The 15,953-nt window shown below is 37.8% G+C and overlaps 1 protein-coding gene across 1 annotated transcript; it reads left to right on the forward strand.

Moving 5' to 3' along the window:
• The first annotated feature begins 3,914 nt into the window (after positions 1 to 3,914).
• On the forward strand, positions 3,915 to 14,264 carry LOC149389330 (Transducin/WD40 repeat-like superfamily protein). Its single transcript, XM_089622867.1, has 21 exons — positions 3,915 to 4,211; positions 4,307 to 4,391; positions 5,143 to 5,182; positions 5,288 to 5,536; positions 6,098 to 6,197; positions 6,272 to 6,346; positions 6,786 to 6,884; positions 7,392 to 7,508; positions 7,630 to 7,745; positions 7,891 to 7,990; positions 8,350 to 8,708; positions 9,100 to 9,427; positions 9,831 to 10,045; positions 10,205 to 10,423; positions 10,836 to 11,022; positions 11,564 to 11,814; positions 11,898 to 11,990; positions 12,293 to 12,394; positions 12,497 to 12,851; positions 13,051 to 13,188; positions 13,292 to 14,264. The coding sequence occupies exons 1-21, from the start codon at positions 4,080 to 4,082 to the stop codon at positions 13,958 to 13,960; spliced, it is 4,029 nt and encodes a 1,342-aa protein (XP_089478993.1). The 5' UTR covers positions 3,915 to 4,079; the 3' UTR covers positions 13,961 to 14,264.
• Positions 14,265 to 15,953: the final 1,689 nt, after the last annotated feature.

Here is a 15,953-nt window from a genome sequence, read left to right on the forward strand (position 1 = left end):
CGCAACCCCTAATTTTTTTCTCCCTCGATTATCTAAACCCTCTCATTTTTTTAAGGTCTATACTTTTTTTTAATTCATAAATTTTAATTGTTTTTATAGTTTGGTTTAAGGTTTTAGATAATTTTATATATACGACAAGTTAGTCTAGCATCACCTCGCCAAATTCGGCTTTCAATGGGCCGACGCTCAATCGTGGGTATTTCTTTTCCTTTCCATAACTTGAATTTTCCTTTGATCTATAACGCCTCAAAATTTCACTTACCCTCTTCAGTTGTCAAAAATAGTTTCTCTTAATGTCATCGACACATTGGAAACGTGTTGAAAATTTTGAGGTTTTTCCAAGTATTCATATGTAGTGACTTTTGTATTATTGGAAATTTGTTGGAATTGCAGGGCTGGGGAGCACCAACTGGTATTGATTTTTTTTAGAGAAAAAGTTGTCACTTGGACTTTAACATTGAAGCATCAGCCGAAATTGTGTCCCATAAACAGGGGTACAGAGTTAAGTCACAACACAAGGGAAGCTAAATTATATAACACAATCTAAGAATGTAAATGACAGAGAAAGACACAAAGTGAGGTATATGGCCTCTGGTGTCTTTGAGAACAAGACCTGCTTCGGTCACGATAAAGAGAGGAGTCTGAAAAGTTTAGGGAGCACTTGCAATCTTTCTAGATCTAGAGCTTTGTAACATTGAGGGTGTGAGCTGCCAAGAGATACCGCTTGAACGCAAGGCTTCGTCGATCTAGGGGCTCACCATGCATGGACATGTAGATATGAAAGAGCCACGGACAGATCCAGAGGACGTTCGAAACAAATCCAGATGAAAGAGGCTGCTATTGGGCCTGTTTGTTTCTTAACTTGAAAACTGTTTTTGACTTTTCTTTATGAAAAAACTGAATTCACTGTTTGTTTGATGATTATCAGAATACAACTCAAAAAGTTTTCAAAATGTTTTCTATTTTAATGAAGAAAATCAGAAAACAGTTTTTAGGTGTTTTCCAATTTTTTCACTCAACTTTTTTAACTTTTTTTTTTAATATTTCCTCTTGACATATCCTTCTCTCCTATCAACATCATTTCATTTTCCTCACTTTTGATTATCGAATTTGTTTTCGTTCCCTGTAAAGCTTGATTTTAATTTTACAATTATGGCAAACTTTAAACAATCGGAACTCCATTTTACAAACTGTTAATTGGTCGTGATCCTCTCGTCGAGCGCATAAGTTTTCACTATTTTTAGTCAACATTAGGTATCAAAATTTGATATTTGTTGTATTAACTACAAAGACAAACGGTGTTTTCCGATGAACTTGTGAACAATCATTATAACTAAACGTACAACCATTATATTCGCAGCAAACACTTTCGATTAGTATATATCTCGACGCCTAATTCTTATGTGAATTATTACACTACAATTACAAAAAACTTAATAAAAAAACTGAAATCCTTACCAAAATGTTATTTGAAAACAACTGCAAAAAATTTTAGATTGCAATTATATGAAAACAAAAACAGAAAACAAAAACAGAAAATAAAACAGTTTGAGTGAACTACTAAACAGACCTATTGTTTTTCTATTTGCATTTTTTTGTTAATCTTTTTTGCTTAACATTGAAATTGTAGATTGTGGATTGTGATGACAAAAATTGTGCATAATTGGATTTTTTTGGCATAATTTTAACTCAGGAAAAAAAAAATTGAGAATTAATTCCTTTTTTACCCCTGGACTCGTACCTCGATTTCATTTCACCCCTGTACTCAGAAATGTTGCAGAACTAATCTCAGAACTTAGACACGTGTTACAACTTGCCACTTCCGTCAGTATTTGGACGTTAAATTTAACTTTTTGATGACGTGACAATATTTTAAAGGGTATAAGAGTATTTTCTATTATTCTAAATACTTTTAATCTTTAAATATTATTATCGGATATATTAATTGTTATTAAATATAAATATTATTCTATCTCTTCTCTCTTTCCTTTCTTCTCTGCAATTTTTTTCTTTCCTGGTTCGCGTAGGTTGTGTTTTGTTTCAGCTGGGTTGTGTTTCCTCCTTACGAAGATGCAGGAAACAAGTATTGATATGTATTAACTAAATTACCATAACTAATTACCAGGAAACAAGTATCATAACCAGCTTTCAATTTGAGGTCCTTGCCACAGTTTTGTTTGTACACGGCGCTCCAGCTGTTGGGCATCGAAATTGTACCAGTAGCTGATCCATTAATTGATTAGAATGAATAAGATGATGACCCATTCCATACATACATGGGATTACCTGAGTTTGTGAGAAGGGGAGAATCGGCGTTTGAAAGCCAAAGAGAAGGCGTTTGAAGGGAGCGAGAGAGAAGGGATCAAGGACAACTCGTTGTCCTTGAAGGCGAATCTGAGCCTGAGGCTTTGGTCGGAGTACTGGGCGGAGCAGAGGCCGCGCACGCTGAGAAGGGCGGAGGCGGCGTCGGGGTCCACGTCGAGGTCGGCGATTGGGCATTGGAAGAGCGCGGATGGGAGGGCTAGCAGAGGGACAAGATAGGAGAGGCGGAGAGAGTAGGTGTTGGATTTGGAGGCGTCGGAAACAAAAACCAGGAACCGAAGGAGAGAGATTCGTTTCTCTCTCTTCGTTATTTTTTTTCTCTCTCTCTCTCTCTCTCCCTCGTCGCCAATCTCTAATTTCGTAGGGCTAGGTATGTTAACCTGCTTTATTTACGATTTCGACATTTAGCACCCACAAATGGGATTGGGTAACCATGACGAACCAGTTTTTGGTTTTTGGTTTTTTTTTTTGTTTTTTTGTTTTTTGTTTTTTTGTTTTTTTTCTTCAGAAAGAGATGACGAACCAGTTGAGAGCACATAGTTTGTTTTTGCTTCTCTTGCCTTGGAGGAGAAGCTGCACTGATTCTTGATTTTAAATCAACTATCAATGAGTTGTGAATAATTTTATGTTGTGATCTTCTATTTTAGTTCCCGCTGGGGTGGATGTCTTTGCCGATGGCGGCCATGTCGAGCCGGGGCATGCTGAACAGGGTCTACTGTCGGCCATGCAGGGCGGTGTGCGGCGGCAAGCGAGCTGAGGAAATGGTGGCGAAGCTGAGGCGGGACTACAGCTGGATCGAAGCCGTCAACGACACGGTGGAGCTCTGCGACGCGCGTGGCCTTGGGCTGCCGGCTGGGAGGAGAGGTTCGACGCCGACGCCGGAGAAAAGCTTGCGGCGGCGCGGAAGAGAGTGATGGGGCTGAGCGTGGAGGATTGCGTCACTGATTTCTAGGAGATGAAGAGACGCTCCGGCGGCACTTGGGAGGCTCCGGCGCCGGAGAAGGTCCGTAGGATAGGCATACACAAGAGTTTTTTTTTTTTTTTTTTTTTTTTTTAAATTTATTATTATAAAAATAATAAAACGAGGGTATATTGATAATTGCACATATTTTAAATCTCACGTGACAAAAAACGTGACATTTAACGTCCAAAATTAGACAGAAGTGGCAACGTGTAATAACGTCATTAGTTAAGAGATTCTCAATGCAACATTTCCGAGTTCAGGGGTGAAATGAAATCGAGGTACGAGTCCAGGGGTTAAAAAATGAATTAATTCAAAAAATAATATCAACCTATCTATATATATTAAGTTGGCCTCTTTTTTTTTTTTCTTTAGCGGTAGGCACATGCCGCACATCTATACGTTATTTGAAGTTTGTTTCAAATCAAAAGTGTAAAAGTGTAAAATTATATGTAATATAAAGCATTAGATTAGAAATTTTGGAGGCAAATAATGCCCATTTTACTATATACTATATTATATTTGTTATATTTTGAATAAACACAACAGTAACTAGACATTTTCTATTCAGTGTCGTTTCTTACTTTTCATGTCGGTTGATCCAGTCGTTTTGTGTTAAAACTTAAGTTGGGTTTCGGACGTTCACCAGAAAATCTCTCCCGACCTTCTCCAGGGAGAGTTTTGGCTCATCTCTCTCTATGTATTGATTACACCAAAGCGAATCTGGTTCGCATTTGCAAGCTCTCTAGTACCTTTATAAACTTGTCGCTCTGATCGATCTCAAACAGCTACAGAAATGTTGCGATTAAAAGCCTTTAGGCCTAGCAATGAGAAGATCGTGAAGATCCAGTTACACCCGACTCATCCATGGATGGTCACAGCCGATTCGTCGGACCACGTTTCCGTTTGGAACTGGGAACACCGTCAGGTACGAGTTCTTCGTCCTCTTTATCTTCGAGCTCTCAAGCTATGCAGGTCTCGGCTGTTTAGTTCTCAGGTCGCCGAATCGGTTTATTCTCCCAGGTGATCTACGAACTCAAACCCGGCGGCGTCGACGAGAGACGTTTGGTCGGAGCGAAGCTGGAAAAGCTCGCCGAGGGCGAATCAGGTCTGAATGTGAAATTTCTTCCCCAAAACGATCGTTTTTTAATAATTATTATTTTCCTTTAAGTTTTGATATGTATTTATACTGCAGTTGTAAGATTTAATTAATCGGAAGTAGAAATTTGGTTGTATTAATTATGATTGTCCGAAGCTTTGTTTTTCTTCTTAATTGAGTTTCTAATAAAAAAAAAAATTGTCTATGGAATTTGGAATTGTTTGGACAATGCTTTTTGCAACCTGACTTAAGTGTTCCATTGTACTGTGGAATTTGATATAAACCAGATCTGTGAATTCATAGTTTAGATAGGGAAGTCGAAATTTGAAATAAAGAAGTGAGTTTTAGGAGTAAGAAATGATACACGGATCAACATAGCTTCCATTTTTCTTTTGAAAGAGCAGTTAGTCTAGTTTTCTAATAACTGAAGAGTCGTGCTTCCGTATTAAACATACGGGAAATATTGTCCTTCAACCAGTCATATAGTTATTAGCAAATTTGATTGTGATTAACAAGTAATAACACTGGAAGAATTGTATTGTGAAGAATCCAAGTCTATCCGAATTTTCAATAGATTTTTATGGATTCTTATCTTAGATGAGCTGCAAAAAACTTAAAATGCCGATATGTGATCTCACATAATATGGATCTGCAGACCTCTATCGTGTACAATTTAGTATCGATGCATAATACACATGTTTATGATGCTTATATGTTGATGAAACTATTTTTTCTTCTTTTCCCCTGATATTCTTCCCAGAACCTAGAGGAAAGTCCACTGAAGCTATGCGTGGAGGGAGGTAATGACTGTATTCTCTTATTGTTTCTACATTTAGCGCCTCCGTTCTTCTTTGAATTGGAATCTGAACCACAGCATTCTGATTTACACGTGTTCCCATCTGAAGTGTTAAGCAGGTGAGTTTCTTTGATGACGATGTGCGATTTTGGCAACTTTGGCGCAACCGTGCCGCTGCTGCGGAGGCTCCTTCAGCTGTCCAACAAGTCACATCCGCTTTCAGTTCTCCTGCTCCATCAACCAAAGGAAGACATTTTCTTGTAATTTGCTGTGAAAATAAAGCTATTTTTCTTGACTTGGTGACTATGCGAGGCCGAGATGTGCCCAAGCAGGACCTCGACAACAAGTCACTTCTTTGGTAATGATGGCTACTAATCTTTAGTGTATTTGTTTTATTGCTTGTATTACATAGAAGGACCTTCTGTTAATTCTTTTTTTTTTTTTTTTAAATTTCAAATTCTTTTTACCTTTTTAGGGTTCGGCAGGTGGATAATAGGATAAATAAAAAGAAAATATTCTCTTTAGGGTTTGGCAGGTGGATAATAGGATAATAAAAAGAAAAAAAAAAGTTATAATTCTTTAGGACAGGACCTGTCGAGTTTCCTTGCCAACCTTAATGATAACTGGACCAAGACAATTACTCAGTATTACTATATGCACCAATTCAATTGTGTGGATTTTCAGGATAACTATTATAATAGTTCATGGATTAATATAATAAGTATGACCACCTTTTCTTCGGTCATAACCTCACGGCATTTTGTTAGAAATTTATTTCGAGGCTTTATGTATGAAAAGTAAAACATCGATAGTATTTTGTTATCACAGTTGTTAACATTGCTGTATTCCTTTTGTCCTACTTTTTTTTTCATTGTTGTGGTTTTTGTTGGGGCTTATTGTGTTATCTTTTCTCCTGCAGTATGGACTTTCTTTCTAGAACTGCTCCAGGAGATGCACCTTTAGTTGCTTTTGGTGGATCAGATGGTGTCATTAGAGTGCTATCAATGATGACGTGGAAGGTTTAAAACTTAATACTCTTGTTCTCTGTTCTAGCAACTAATGTTACTGAGTTAACATGATTTATTTCTTGCAGCTTCTACGAAGATATACTGGAGGGCATAAAGGTTCAATTTCTTGTTTGATGTCATTCGTGGCTTCGTCTGGTGAGGTAGAACTTAAGCTTTATACGATGCATTTCGGTCAACTGGTTTCATAGATTTCATCTAACTTGGTGCCATTACTTAATTGAATTCATCACGTTTGTGAGCTATAGCAATTTTTTCTGCATACTTGACAAAGCATGAATCATGATAACAATCCAAAAGAACCTCTTCTTTTTTTATTTTTATTTTATTTTTTATTTTCCCTTTAAAAGGCAATATATGATGATTATAATTTTCTAAATATCTTTTCCTTAAGTGGAGGAGTTATATTATTTTATCATGTTTCTATGCTGCATAGTTTGAACACTAATTTGATTATCTATTCAATTGAATAACACATGTCATCCTTTGCATGATTTATGTTGAACATACAGTTGTTTATAGGTATAACTTTTGAATGCTCGCTATAGATTAAACTGGACCTGTACTGCACTTTCATCTCAGGCTCTTCTAGTTTCTGGGGCTAGCGATGGTTTGATTGTCCTTTGGAGTGCAGATAATAGTCAAGATTCACGAGAATTAGTACCCAAACTGAGCTTAAAGGTACTGATCTTTATTTCAGCATGATTTTAATGATCTGCTATTTTTTTTTTCCTTTCAATTTTGTTAACTAATGAATTATGTTTGCCACAAAACCCTATGTAGTCAAAGTAATATGAATTTTGGGTATCTTAGTTGAGCAGCACATGAAAAGGCTATTCTGTTCAGTTCAAAATAATTTCTCGTCCAAGAAGTGTCTAAAATTCTCGGTTCATTCTTATTTTCTTTCTTCTCTGTCAAAAGTTTTATTGATATTTAGTTTGTATGATTAGTGCCCTTTGATTGTTAGGAAGATCTAATGTTTTATTTGGTGGACTTCCTTATATCCCTTAGGATAGGGTCGTGTCTTTGTTCAGGTTCTTTGGGTTTTGGAGGGTTCACTTCGGATGTATATTACCATATTATACAATTATATAAATACACTGTTTCTGTAACCAAAAATTCCAATATGTATTATATATCAAAAATGGCAAAAGCCGTGTTACAATGGTGGTATTGTTACACTTGCAGGCACACGATGGTGGTGTTGTTGCTGTTGAGCTTTCTAGAGTTATTGGAGGTGCTCCACAGCTTGTTACAATTGGTGCTGATAAGACCTTAGCCATATGGGATACAATCTCTTTTAAGGTCTTATACTAATGTCGCAGCAGTACTTATCTAAAACAAAAAAGTATTTTTTCAGTTTGAAAAAGTAAGGAGGTTTGGTAGATTTTTTGACAACTGATATTTATTTACCATTATTTTGCAGGAATTACGTCGTATTAAACCTGTTCCGAAGCTGGCCTGTCATAGTATGGCATCTTGGTCCCATCCTAGAGCCCCAAATCTTGATATTTTAACTTGTGTAAAAGATTCCCATATATGGTATGTGTAACATTTTGTTCTATTAATTATTAACTCTTTTTATTTGTCAGTGGTAAATCTAGACGAGCGAAAGAAAATATAGCGGTGTTTCTTTCCTTTCCAGTGTTCTTTGAGGCATATTTGTTTAACTTTAATATTTTATCAGGGCTATTGAACACCCAACTTACTCAGCTTTAACAAGGCCATTGTGTGAACTCTCCTCTCTTGTCCCTCCACAAGCTCTCGCACCTAACAAGAAAATTAGGGTAAATTTCTATCAATGGATTTTGTCTTCTGGTTTTTAGCTTTGATATCTAGTTTTCTCAGGGTTATTGCTTTCATTTATTCGAACTGTAGAATAAAACATTTAGTGAATGAATATCAGTTCCCTCGATTAAGGTATCAGCTCTTCCAAGTACCCACCTTGGTGTTGACTTAGCCGCTTCAAAGATGTTAATATCTTAAGCTATATAAAGAATGACCCATGTCTATAGTTGACAGCATTCTCAGTTGAGAAAATACAAATGATGAATATGAGATGAAGCATTTAATTGTTTATTTGGTAACCATACATTGTTGACATGTATATTTATGCAAGATCAAATTAACTCCAGTCCTTTTCTAGGTTTATTGTATGACGACTCATCCTTTGCAACCTCACCTTGTTGCTACTGGATCCAATATTGGTGTCATTATATGTGAGTTTGACCCTAGATCCCTTCCAGCTATTGCTGCGCTGCCAACACCCTCAGGAAGCAGAGAACATTCTGCTGTCTATGTTGTTGAGAGAGAACTTAAGCTACTAAACTTCCAACTGTCTCAGACAGCAAATCCTACACTGGCGAACAATGGCTCCTTATCCGAAGCTGCCAGACTTCGAGGAGAATTACCTGAACAATTGCTGGTCAAGCAGTTGAAAAAGCACATCAGTACTCCTGTTCCACATGATTCATACTCGGTACTCTCTGTAAGCAGTTCTGGAAAGTAAGTTCAGTTGGTGTATATTCTGCTTTTCTAGTACGTCAGATCAAAGTTAAATGTAGTCTGCATGATTGGATTGCAATTTTCTGGATTATTTTACGTTTGCTCAGTACCAACTTAAAAGACTGATGACATGGCCATGGCAGTTGGCATAACTTCATTTGTTATTTCAATTACACGATTTCTTTGCCATCTACCGCATTTGAGATATTTTATATAGTGGATTCCTTTAATTGCTAACCTTTCTTTTAACGATTCTGTTAGATGCATGAATCAAGTAACCCATGTTGTTCATTCTATTATTGCATAAGTTTCCATTCATTGATCAGCGATGCTGAAAATAGAACCATAGTTGTAAAGTGATGTTTATTCTCTACAAATAATCTGGTTGCAGGTATCTTGGAATTGTGTGGCCAGATATTCCTTACTTCTCCATCTACAAAGTTAGTGATTGGTCCATAGTTGATTCAGGAAGTGCAAGGCTTCTTGCTTGGGATACATGCCGTGATAGGTATGCTATATTGGAATCTACTTTACCTCCAAGAATTCCCATAGCTGTCAAGGGCTCATCCAGAAAAGCAAAAGAGGCAGCTGCAGCTGCGGCACAAGCAGCAGCTGCTGCTGCTTCTGCTGCTTCCTCAGCCAGTGTACAAGTTCGCATCTTGCTCGACGATGGCACTTCAAACATATTCTCCACATCTATTGGTGGCCGTGGCGAGCCGGTATGTGTCTCTTGAACTTAGTCTGCTGTTTTGTCTTTTAATTTTTAGAAGAAACTAATTTTTTTTATTTAAACAGAGAAATATATTAAAAATTATATGAGTTTTGGATAATACTTCTTTGTTTTTACTACATTACCATCATTCCCGGTAGTTTTGTTTTTTGTCTTTGATTTGTGTTATGACAGTTTCTAACTGCTAGAGGTCATAGAGAAATTCTAGGAATTAAAATAAAAAAACGAGTAACAATATATTTATAAATTAAGAAATTATATTCCCAAAAGCTTAAGAAGTTTGCCTAGTGTTTATAGACTAGAATTTACAATATATCACTAGTATCTAACTAAAACTTTATATTGAAATACATAATAAGATTGGTTGGTTGCTCTTTTGAACTTAATGGAAGGTAATTGGCTTGCATGGAGGAGCATTACTTGGTGTTGCTTACCGAACATCTCGAAGAGTTAGCCCTGTGGCTGCGACTGCTATTTCAACAATTCAATCTATGCCCTTGTCTGGATTCAGCAATAGTGGTCTATCTTCTTTTAACACTTTTGATGATGGATTGTCTTCTAATAGATCTCCGACTGAGGCTCCAGCTCCTAACTTTCAGCTGTACAGGTACCAGCATGTTTTGGGTACATGTTCAGTGCCCAGTTAGATAATACATGTCATGTATGATATTTTGTGATATAAATGATCTGATGAACAGTACGCAATTAAACAGGCATTTTTTTTTTCTTCCTGCTAAGTGCCAATTTTACATGTGTAATTGTGCAGTTGGGAAACTTCCCAGCCTGTTGGTGGGTTTCTTCCGCAGCCAGAATGGGCAGCATGGGATCAGGCTGTTGAGTATTGTGCTTTTGCATATCATAACTACATTGTCATAGCTTCTTTGCGACCTCAATTTAGATACTTGGGTGATGTTGCTATTCCGTATGCTACTGGTGGTGTCTGGCATCGAAGACAACTATTTGTTGTCACGCCTACAACAATTGAGTAAGATACGATCAGGGGACAATGATTATTTTTAATTTTATTTTTTATTATTGTGATGTTTTTGTCTATCTAGGTGGGTTTAGAAATCCACCTTTTTTTACTCAATGCATTTTTGTCTTTCACTTGGAAAATTCACCCGAGCGCATTATATTAACGAAGTTGTGGGCTTGTTTCACAGAAAGGTCCCTGTAATCAAAACGATATGATGTGAAATGGCTTTCCATAAACCTAATCTCTCCAAAAGATTCCTGAATCAGTTTCTAAAATAGACAAAAAATAATGTATAATACGACACTAAGCATAAAAATATTGAAACCTTAGTTTCAGAAGTTCTCACTTTTAAACTTGAGTGTTAATGGGTGGATACTAGACTCACTGAACCTCAAACTAACACTATTGTGTTCGGCTACAGATGCGTGTTTGTTGATGCTGGTGTTGCACTTATTGATATTGAAACCAAAAAGAGGAAAGAGGAGATAAAATTGGAAGAGGCGCGTGCAAGGTCTGTTGCGGAGCATGGTGAGTTGGCTCTAATTTCAGTCGAGGGTCCCCAAAAAACCACACAAGAACGGATGGCTTTGCGTCCCCCAATGCTACAGGTAAAAGAGTTTCTATTCTATTCATGTATGAAAAAAGAGCAGAGCTTTGACCTTCCTTTAGCTGATGGGTCAATTACTCGGTTTTAAAAATGGCAAAGAAACTGATAGATCCTGAGTAGCGAAAAGAGACTAACAGCAATAATATAAGACAAGGCCAGCAATTTGTATTGAACAACAAAGAGTCACCTGGCCTTCCAAGAGGACTGGTGCTCTCTAATTCAGTACAAACTATCCGAGTGAATGAATGACATCACCCTTTCCCTTGTTCCCCTTTATTACAACACCGAAATGACTAACACATACCAAAAATGGGCCTGATTACTAAAATATAAAATAACAACCCAAATAGTCCTCACCTAATAAAAATGGACTCTAGTGCCCTTTCTTTGGACGGTTTGAATGGCGCACGTCTGTGAACCGAATCTGAGGCTTATCTGAAGCTAGATGTGGTCGGATTGAGGACACTGATGCTATCTCAATTCTCAAATCTATAATTATGCTTTTTACCTTCTCATAGGTTCATATTCTCCTTTTCGTGTAGGTGGTTCGCTTGGCTTCATTTCAGCATGCTCCTTCGGTACCACCATTTTTGTCATTGCCTAAACAGTCCAGAGTCGATGGTGATGATTCATACACGCAAAAAGAGATGGAAGAAAGAAAGGTGAACGAGATTGCCGTTGGTGGCGGTGGAGTGGCAGTGGCAGCTACTCGTTTTCCAACAGAGCAAAAACGGCCTCCGGGTCCTTTGGTCGTGGTAGGCGTCAGAGATGGTGTTCTTTGGCTTATAGATAGGTACTCAAAAACTCTTTTTTAACCAATCTCTTTAAAATTAAATAAAAAATGAGTTGTTTGTAATTAGCAAATTTCTTCTGCAGATACATGTGTGCCCATGCTTTATCATTAAGCCATCCTGGGATCCGCTGCCGATGCCTTGCCGCTTATGGCGATGCTGTTAGTGCCGTTAAGTGGTATGTTTCTTCCTGGAGATTATTAGGTTCTTGGATATAAAAGAGCTATAGTAGTAAGTAGTAGATAATTATGGGTTCAATATGAAATAGTTAGAAATTATATTAGCTTATTAATAGGATGGATAAAAAGAGAAGGGGGTATGGAAACTGATGGAGTTTAGAGGAAGGAAGAAATTCGTTTGCAGAGATCACGGACCTCTCGAAATTCCGTAATCTATCATTGTATTCTCTTTTATAGTTTTTAATACAATATCGAAGTTCGTATTTTTCTAGCTTTTCCAACCATAACGTGTACTGTACAGGGCGAGTAGACTCGGGAGAGAACATCACGATGATTTAGCACAATTTATGCTGGGCATGGGTTACGCTATGGAAGCACTTCATTTGCCTGGCATATCTAAGAGGTACAGTTATTATATACAGCATTCATTTTCAATGCTTCATGTGGAACCTACAGAGATCATTGGGCTGATGTTCTCACCGATTTCATTATTATTTTTTCACAGGTTGGAGTTTGATCTGGCCATGCAGAGCAACGATCTGAAGAGAGCTCTGCAGTGCCTTCTCACCATGAGCAACAGCAGAGATTTGGGGCACGACACGGGGCTCGAACTGAATGATATCCTCAATCTAACTGCTCGGAAAGAGAACATGGTCGAAGCCGTACAAGGAATAGTAAAATTCGCAAAGGAGTTCTTGGATCTCATCGACGCGGCCGATGCGACCGCCCAAGCTGAGATCGCTCGGGAAGCCTTGAAGAGATTGGCCGCTGCCGGTTCGGTTAAAGGATCTCTGCAGGGTCACGAATTACGAGGACTGGCGCTGCGCCTTGCAAATCATGGAGAATTGACCCGCCTCGGTGTACGTATTTTGCTTTTAAGTTACTCTTTGTTTTAAAAAAAAAAGATAGATCACAAGTTATATTGGTCTTTAAAACAAGATAAGTTAAAAGGAGAAGATATATCATGAAAATTGTACGAGAAATAGTGGAAGTTAGAATTTCCTATTGTGAACCTCTCGAAAATCCGATATCATAATTAATGCTCATGTTTCTGAACAGAGTTTGATAAACAATCTGATCGTGCTCGGGTTGGGATCTGAAGCGGCATTTTCGGCGGCCGTTTTGGGGGACAATGTGCTCATGGAAAAGGCGTGGCAGGACACAGGAATGCTAGCCGAGGCTGTACTTCATGCCCATGTACGAAGATTAATTAATTTTTTTTTTGTCCGAACAATAATACGCTACAAATCTAAAAACCCGTTATCGGTATATCCTTAATTTTTTTTTTTTTTTTCTGTAGGCTCACGGACGGCCGACATTGAAGGGCTTGGCTCAGGCCTGGAACAAGGTCTTACAGAAGGAAGTCGACCACACACCGTCATTGAAGATGGACGCTGCAGACGCGTTCCTGGCTTCTTTGGAGGAACCGAAGCTCACAAGCTTGGCAGAAGCTGGGAAGAAACCCCCGATCGAGATTCTTCCCCCGGGAATGACGTCCCTCACCGCTCCGATGATTTCTCTTCCCAAAAAGCCCGCTCCGGCGACCCAGAAATTGGAGCAGCCCCCGGCCAAGCCTTTGCTTCTAGAAGGATCCACCGCCGCCCCGACGCCGCCCTCGACCGCCGGGGAAGCGTCGCCCCCGGTGGAATCGTCCGAAGGAGAACCTGTTACGACGGCACCACCGGAATCTGGCGACTCCGTTCCGGCAGACACGCCGCTGCCTGTTCCTCCTCCGTCCACTGCTTCGGACCAAGCCATTCCTACTGAGGCTGTTCAAGAATCTTCCTTGGGTAAAACGGAACAGTCCGAGGTGCCAGCTCTGGCACCAACAATAGAGGCTGCTGAAATTAAAGTCCCGACTCCGGCTCCGGCTCTGGCTCCTGCTCCGGCTCCGGCACCGGCTCCGGCTCCGGCTCCGGCTCCGGCTCCAGTGTCACCACTTGACCTGAACCTTCTATTTGATTTTTGAGCTTTTGTATGCTTTTTTTTTTTCACAGGATGATTTTGATTTGGTTTTATTGTTATTTGTCAGGGAGAATTGTAAAGGAAGCTTTTTTTCTTATTGTTAAATCTGTGTAGTTATGCTGGCTTACGTGTATAATTTTTGTTGATTTGTTTGCTTCATCATCTCTCTTTGGTGTTTTCCTTTTGGGTCGTTGTGTTGATATGTGTAGTCCTTTGTACTGTGTACTACGGTTAGGCATTTAATTACGACTATCAGCGAGAGTTACATATTATAATTCTTTTTAAGGTACTCCAAATTGTAACGTTAATTCAAAGATTTTTAGTGCAAAAACTCTATAAGCTATATTATGTTATATTCTGTTTGGAGGAGATGGCAGTTTTGAGAGTCTTGTAAACTCGTCTTTTGTACCTCTAATTGATTATAGTGGATTGTTTTTTCTACCATTAAGTTTACAACCTTAAAGATTATCACTAAACCGAGTTACTAAATTCCATGTTAAATTGAGTTACTAATTCTGTCTTTTTTTTTTTTTTTTTTTTTGCTTGGTTGATTGTTCTTGCAAAATTAGTTAATTTAATTAACTCATTAGTAAATGTAATTAACCCTTTAGTTGATTTAATTTACTGCGGACTGATGAACTATTTTTTAAAATGAAACTTGAGTTACTTTTTAAAAGGAGGATGAATTATTACGTTACTAGCCTAATTGTTCCAATATTAATAAAACTTGTTATCATAATTTACATATCACAAATTTAAAAAGAACTTTAAATATTTTTTACAAAAATGATAATATATACTGTATATATAATCGGGAGCAAACAAAATGAACAATATTTTGCTTTGTCCTGATAAAAAATCCGAGTGGCCGCAATTTCCGCCAAACCAGAATGGAACTTCTGTTGTGGTACTATTTAAAAAAAAAAAAAAAACTAAAAAGAATTTTAAGACGAAACACAGTTTCTGTTCCGCCATTGTTCTAGAATAGGAGTATTCCATTCCAATCGGAAGTGGAACAAAACTCCGTTTCTCTTCCTTTCTAAAGGCCAGATTAAATATAATAGGAAAACATAAAGCCAGTTAAATCGGTTAACCTTTACGGCTTATTATCAAGGGTTTTGGGATACCGTTTACCGTTACCGTGCCCGAAATATGATTTTATGGGTATACCTCTTACAACAAGTGTTTATCGTGGGTTTTCCGAAAAAAAAAAAACCAATAGATTTTTCATAATAAAGAAATATAAATTAAGTTTTCATAAGTTTTATTTTTTTAATTTACAATTGCGGTAAAACCTCGATTTTCTCGCAATAAACCCCGATTTTTATGAAGTTTCTAACTGGATCGGGCCGGTTTTTGCATTACGGGATTCTCCACCTGTACCGGTGCAGTAAACTCCGATTTTACAAGTATTTCATGATTTTGTACGTTTCGCTACCAGGATCTGGCGGTAAGCGGCATACCGCGCGGTAACCCAAACTTTGCTTATTATTATTAATCTTCTGCTTCTTGTTACTCCGGATCCTCCGATTTTACACGTATTTCATGGTTTTGTACGTTTTGCTGTCGGGATCTGGCGGTAAGCGGCATACCGCGCGGCAACCCATCGGTTATCCTAGTAAGCCAATGATTGAAATGTCGGTGATTGTTTTGTGTCGGTGACCTTGAAAATTGGAAATTGCGGTGGCCGATGGAAATTGTGACGAAAATAATGTGGAAATTTGAAAAAAAAAATTGTGTCAACGGAAATAGCGGTGGCCGACGAAAGTTGCGTTAAAATACAGAACAAAAATAATTTTGCAAAATAATATATATATATAACATTTTATTTTCTTTTTATCATTATAATTTTGCAAAATAATAATTTATATATATATATATATATATAAAACGTGTGAGTATAACATTTTATTTTCTTTTTATCATTATAATTTTTTTTATTGTTCCCGAGTATAATTGTATTGTCTCATAGATTATTTGAAAAATAAAATGAGTAA

Source organism: Urtica dioica, chromosome 8 (genome assembly GCF_054948205.1).
Source record: "Urtica dioica subsp. dioica isolate 48M chromosome 8, U.dioica_male_clone48M_v1_H2, whole genome shotgun sequence".
NCBI classification, from domain to species: domain Eukaryota; kingdom Viridiplantae; phylum Streptophyta; class Magnoliopsida; order Rosales; family Urticaceae; genus Urtica; species Urtica dioica.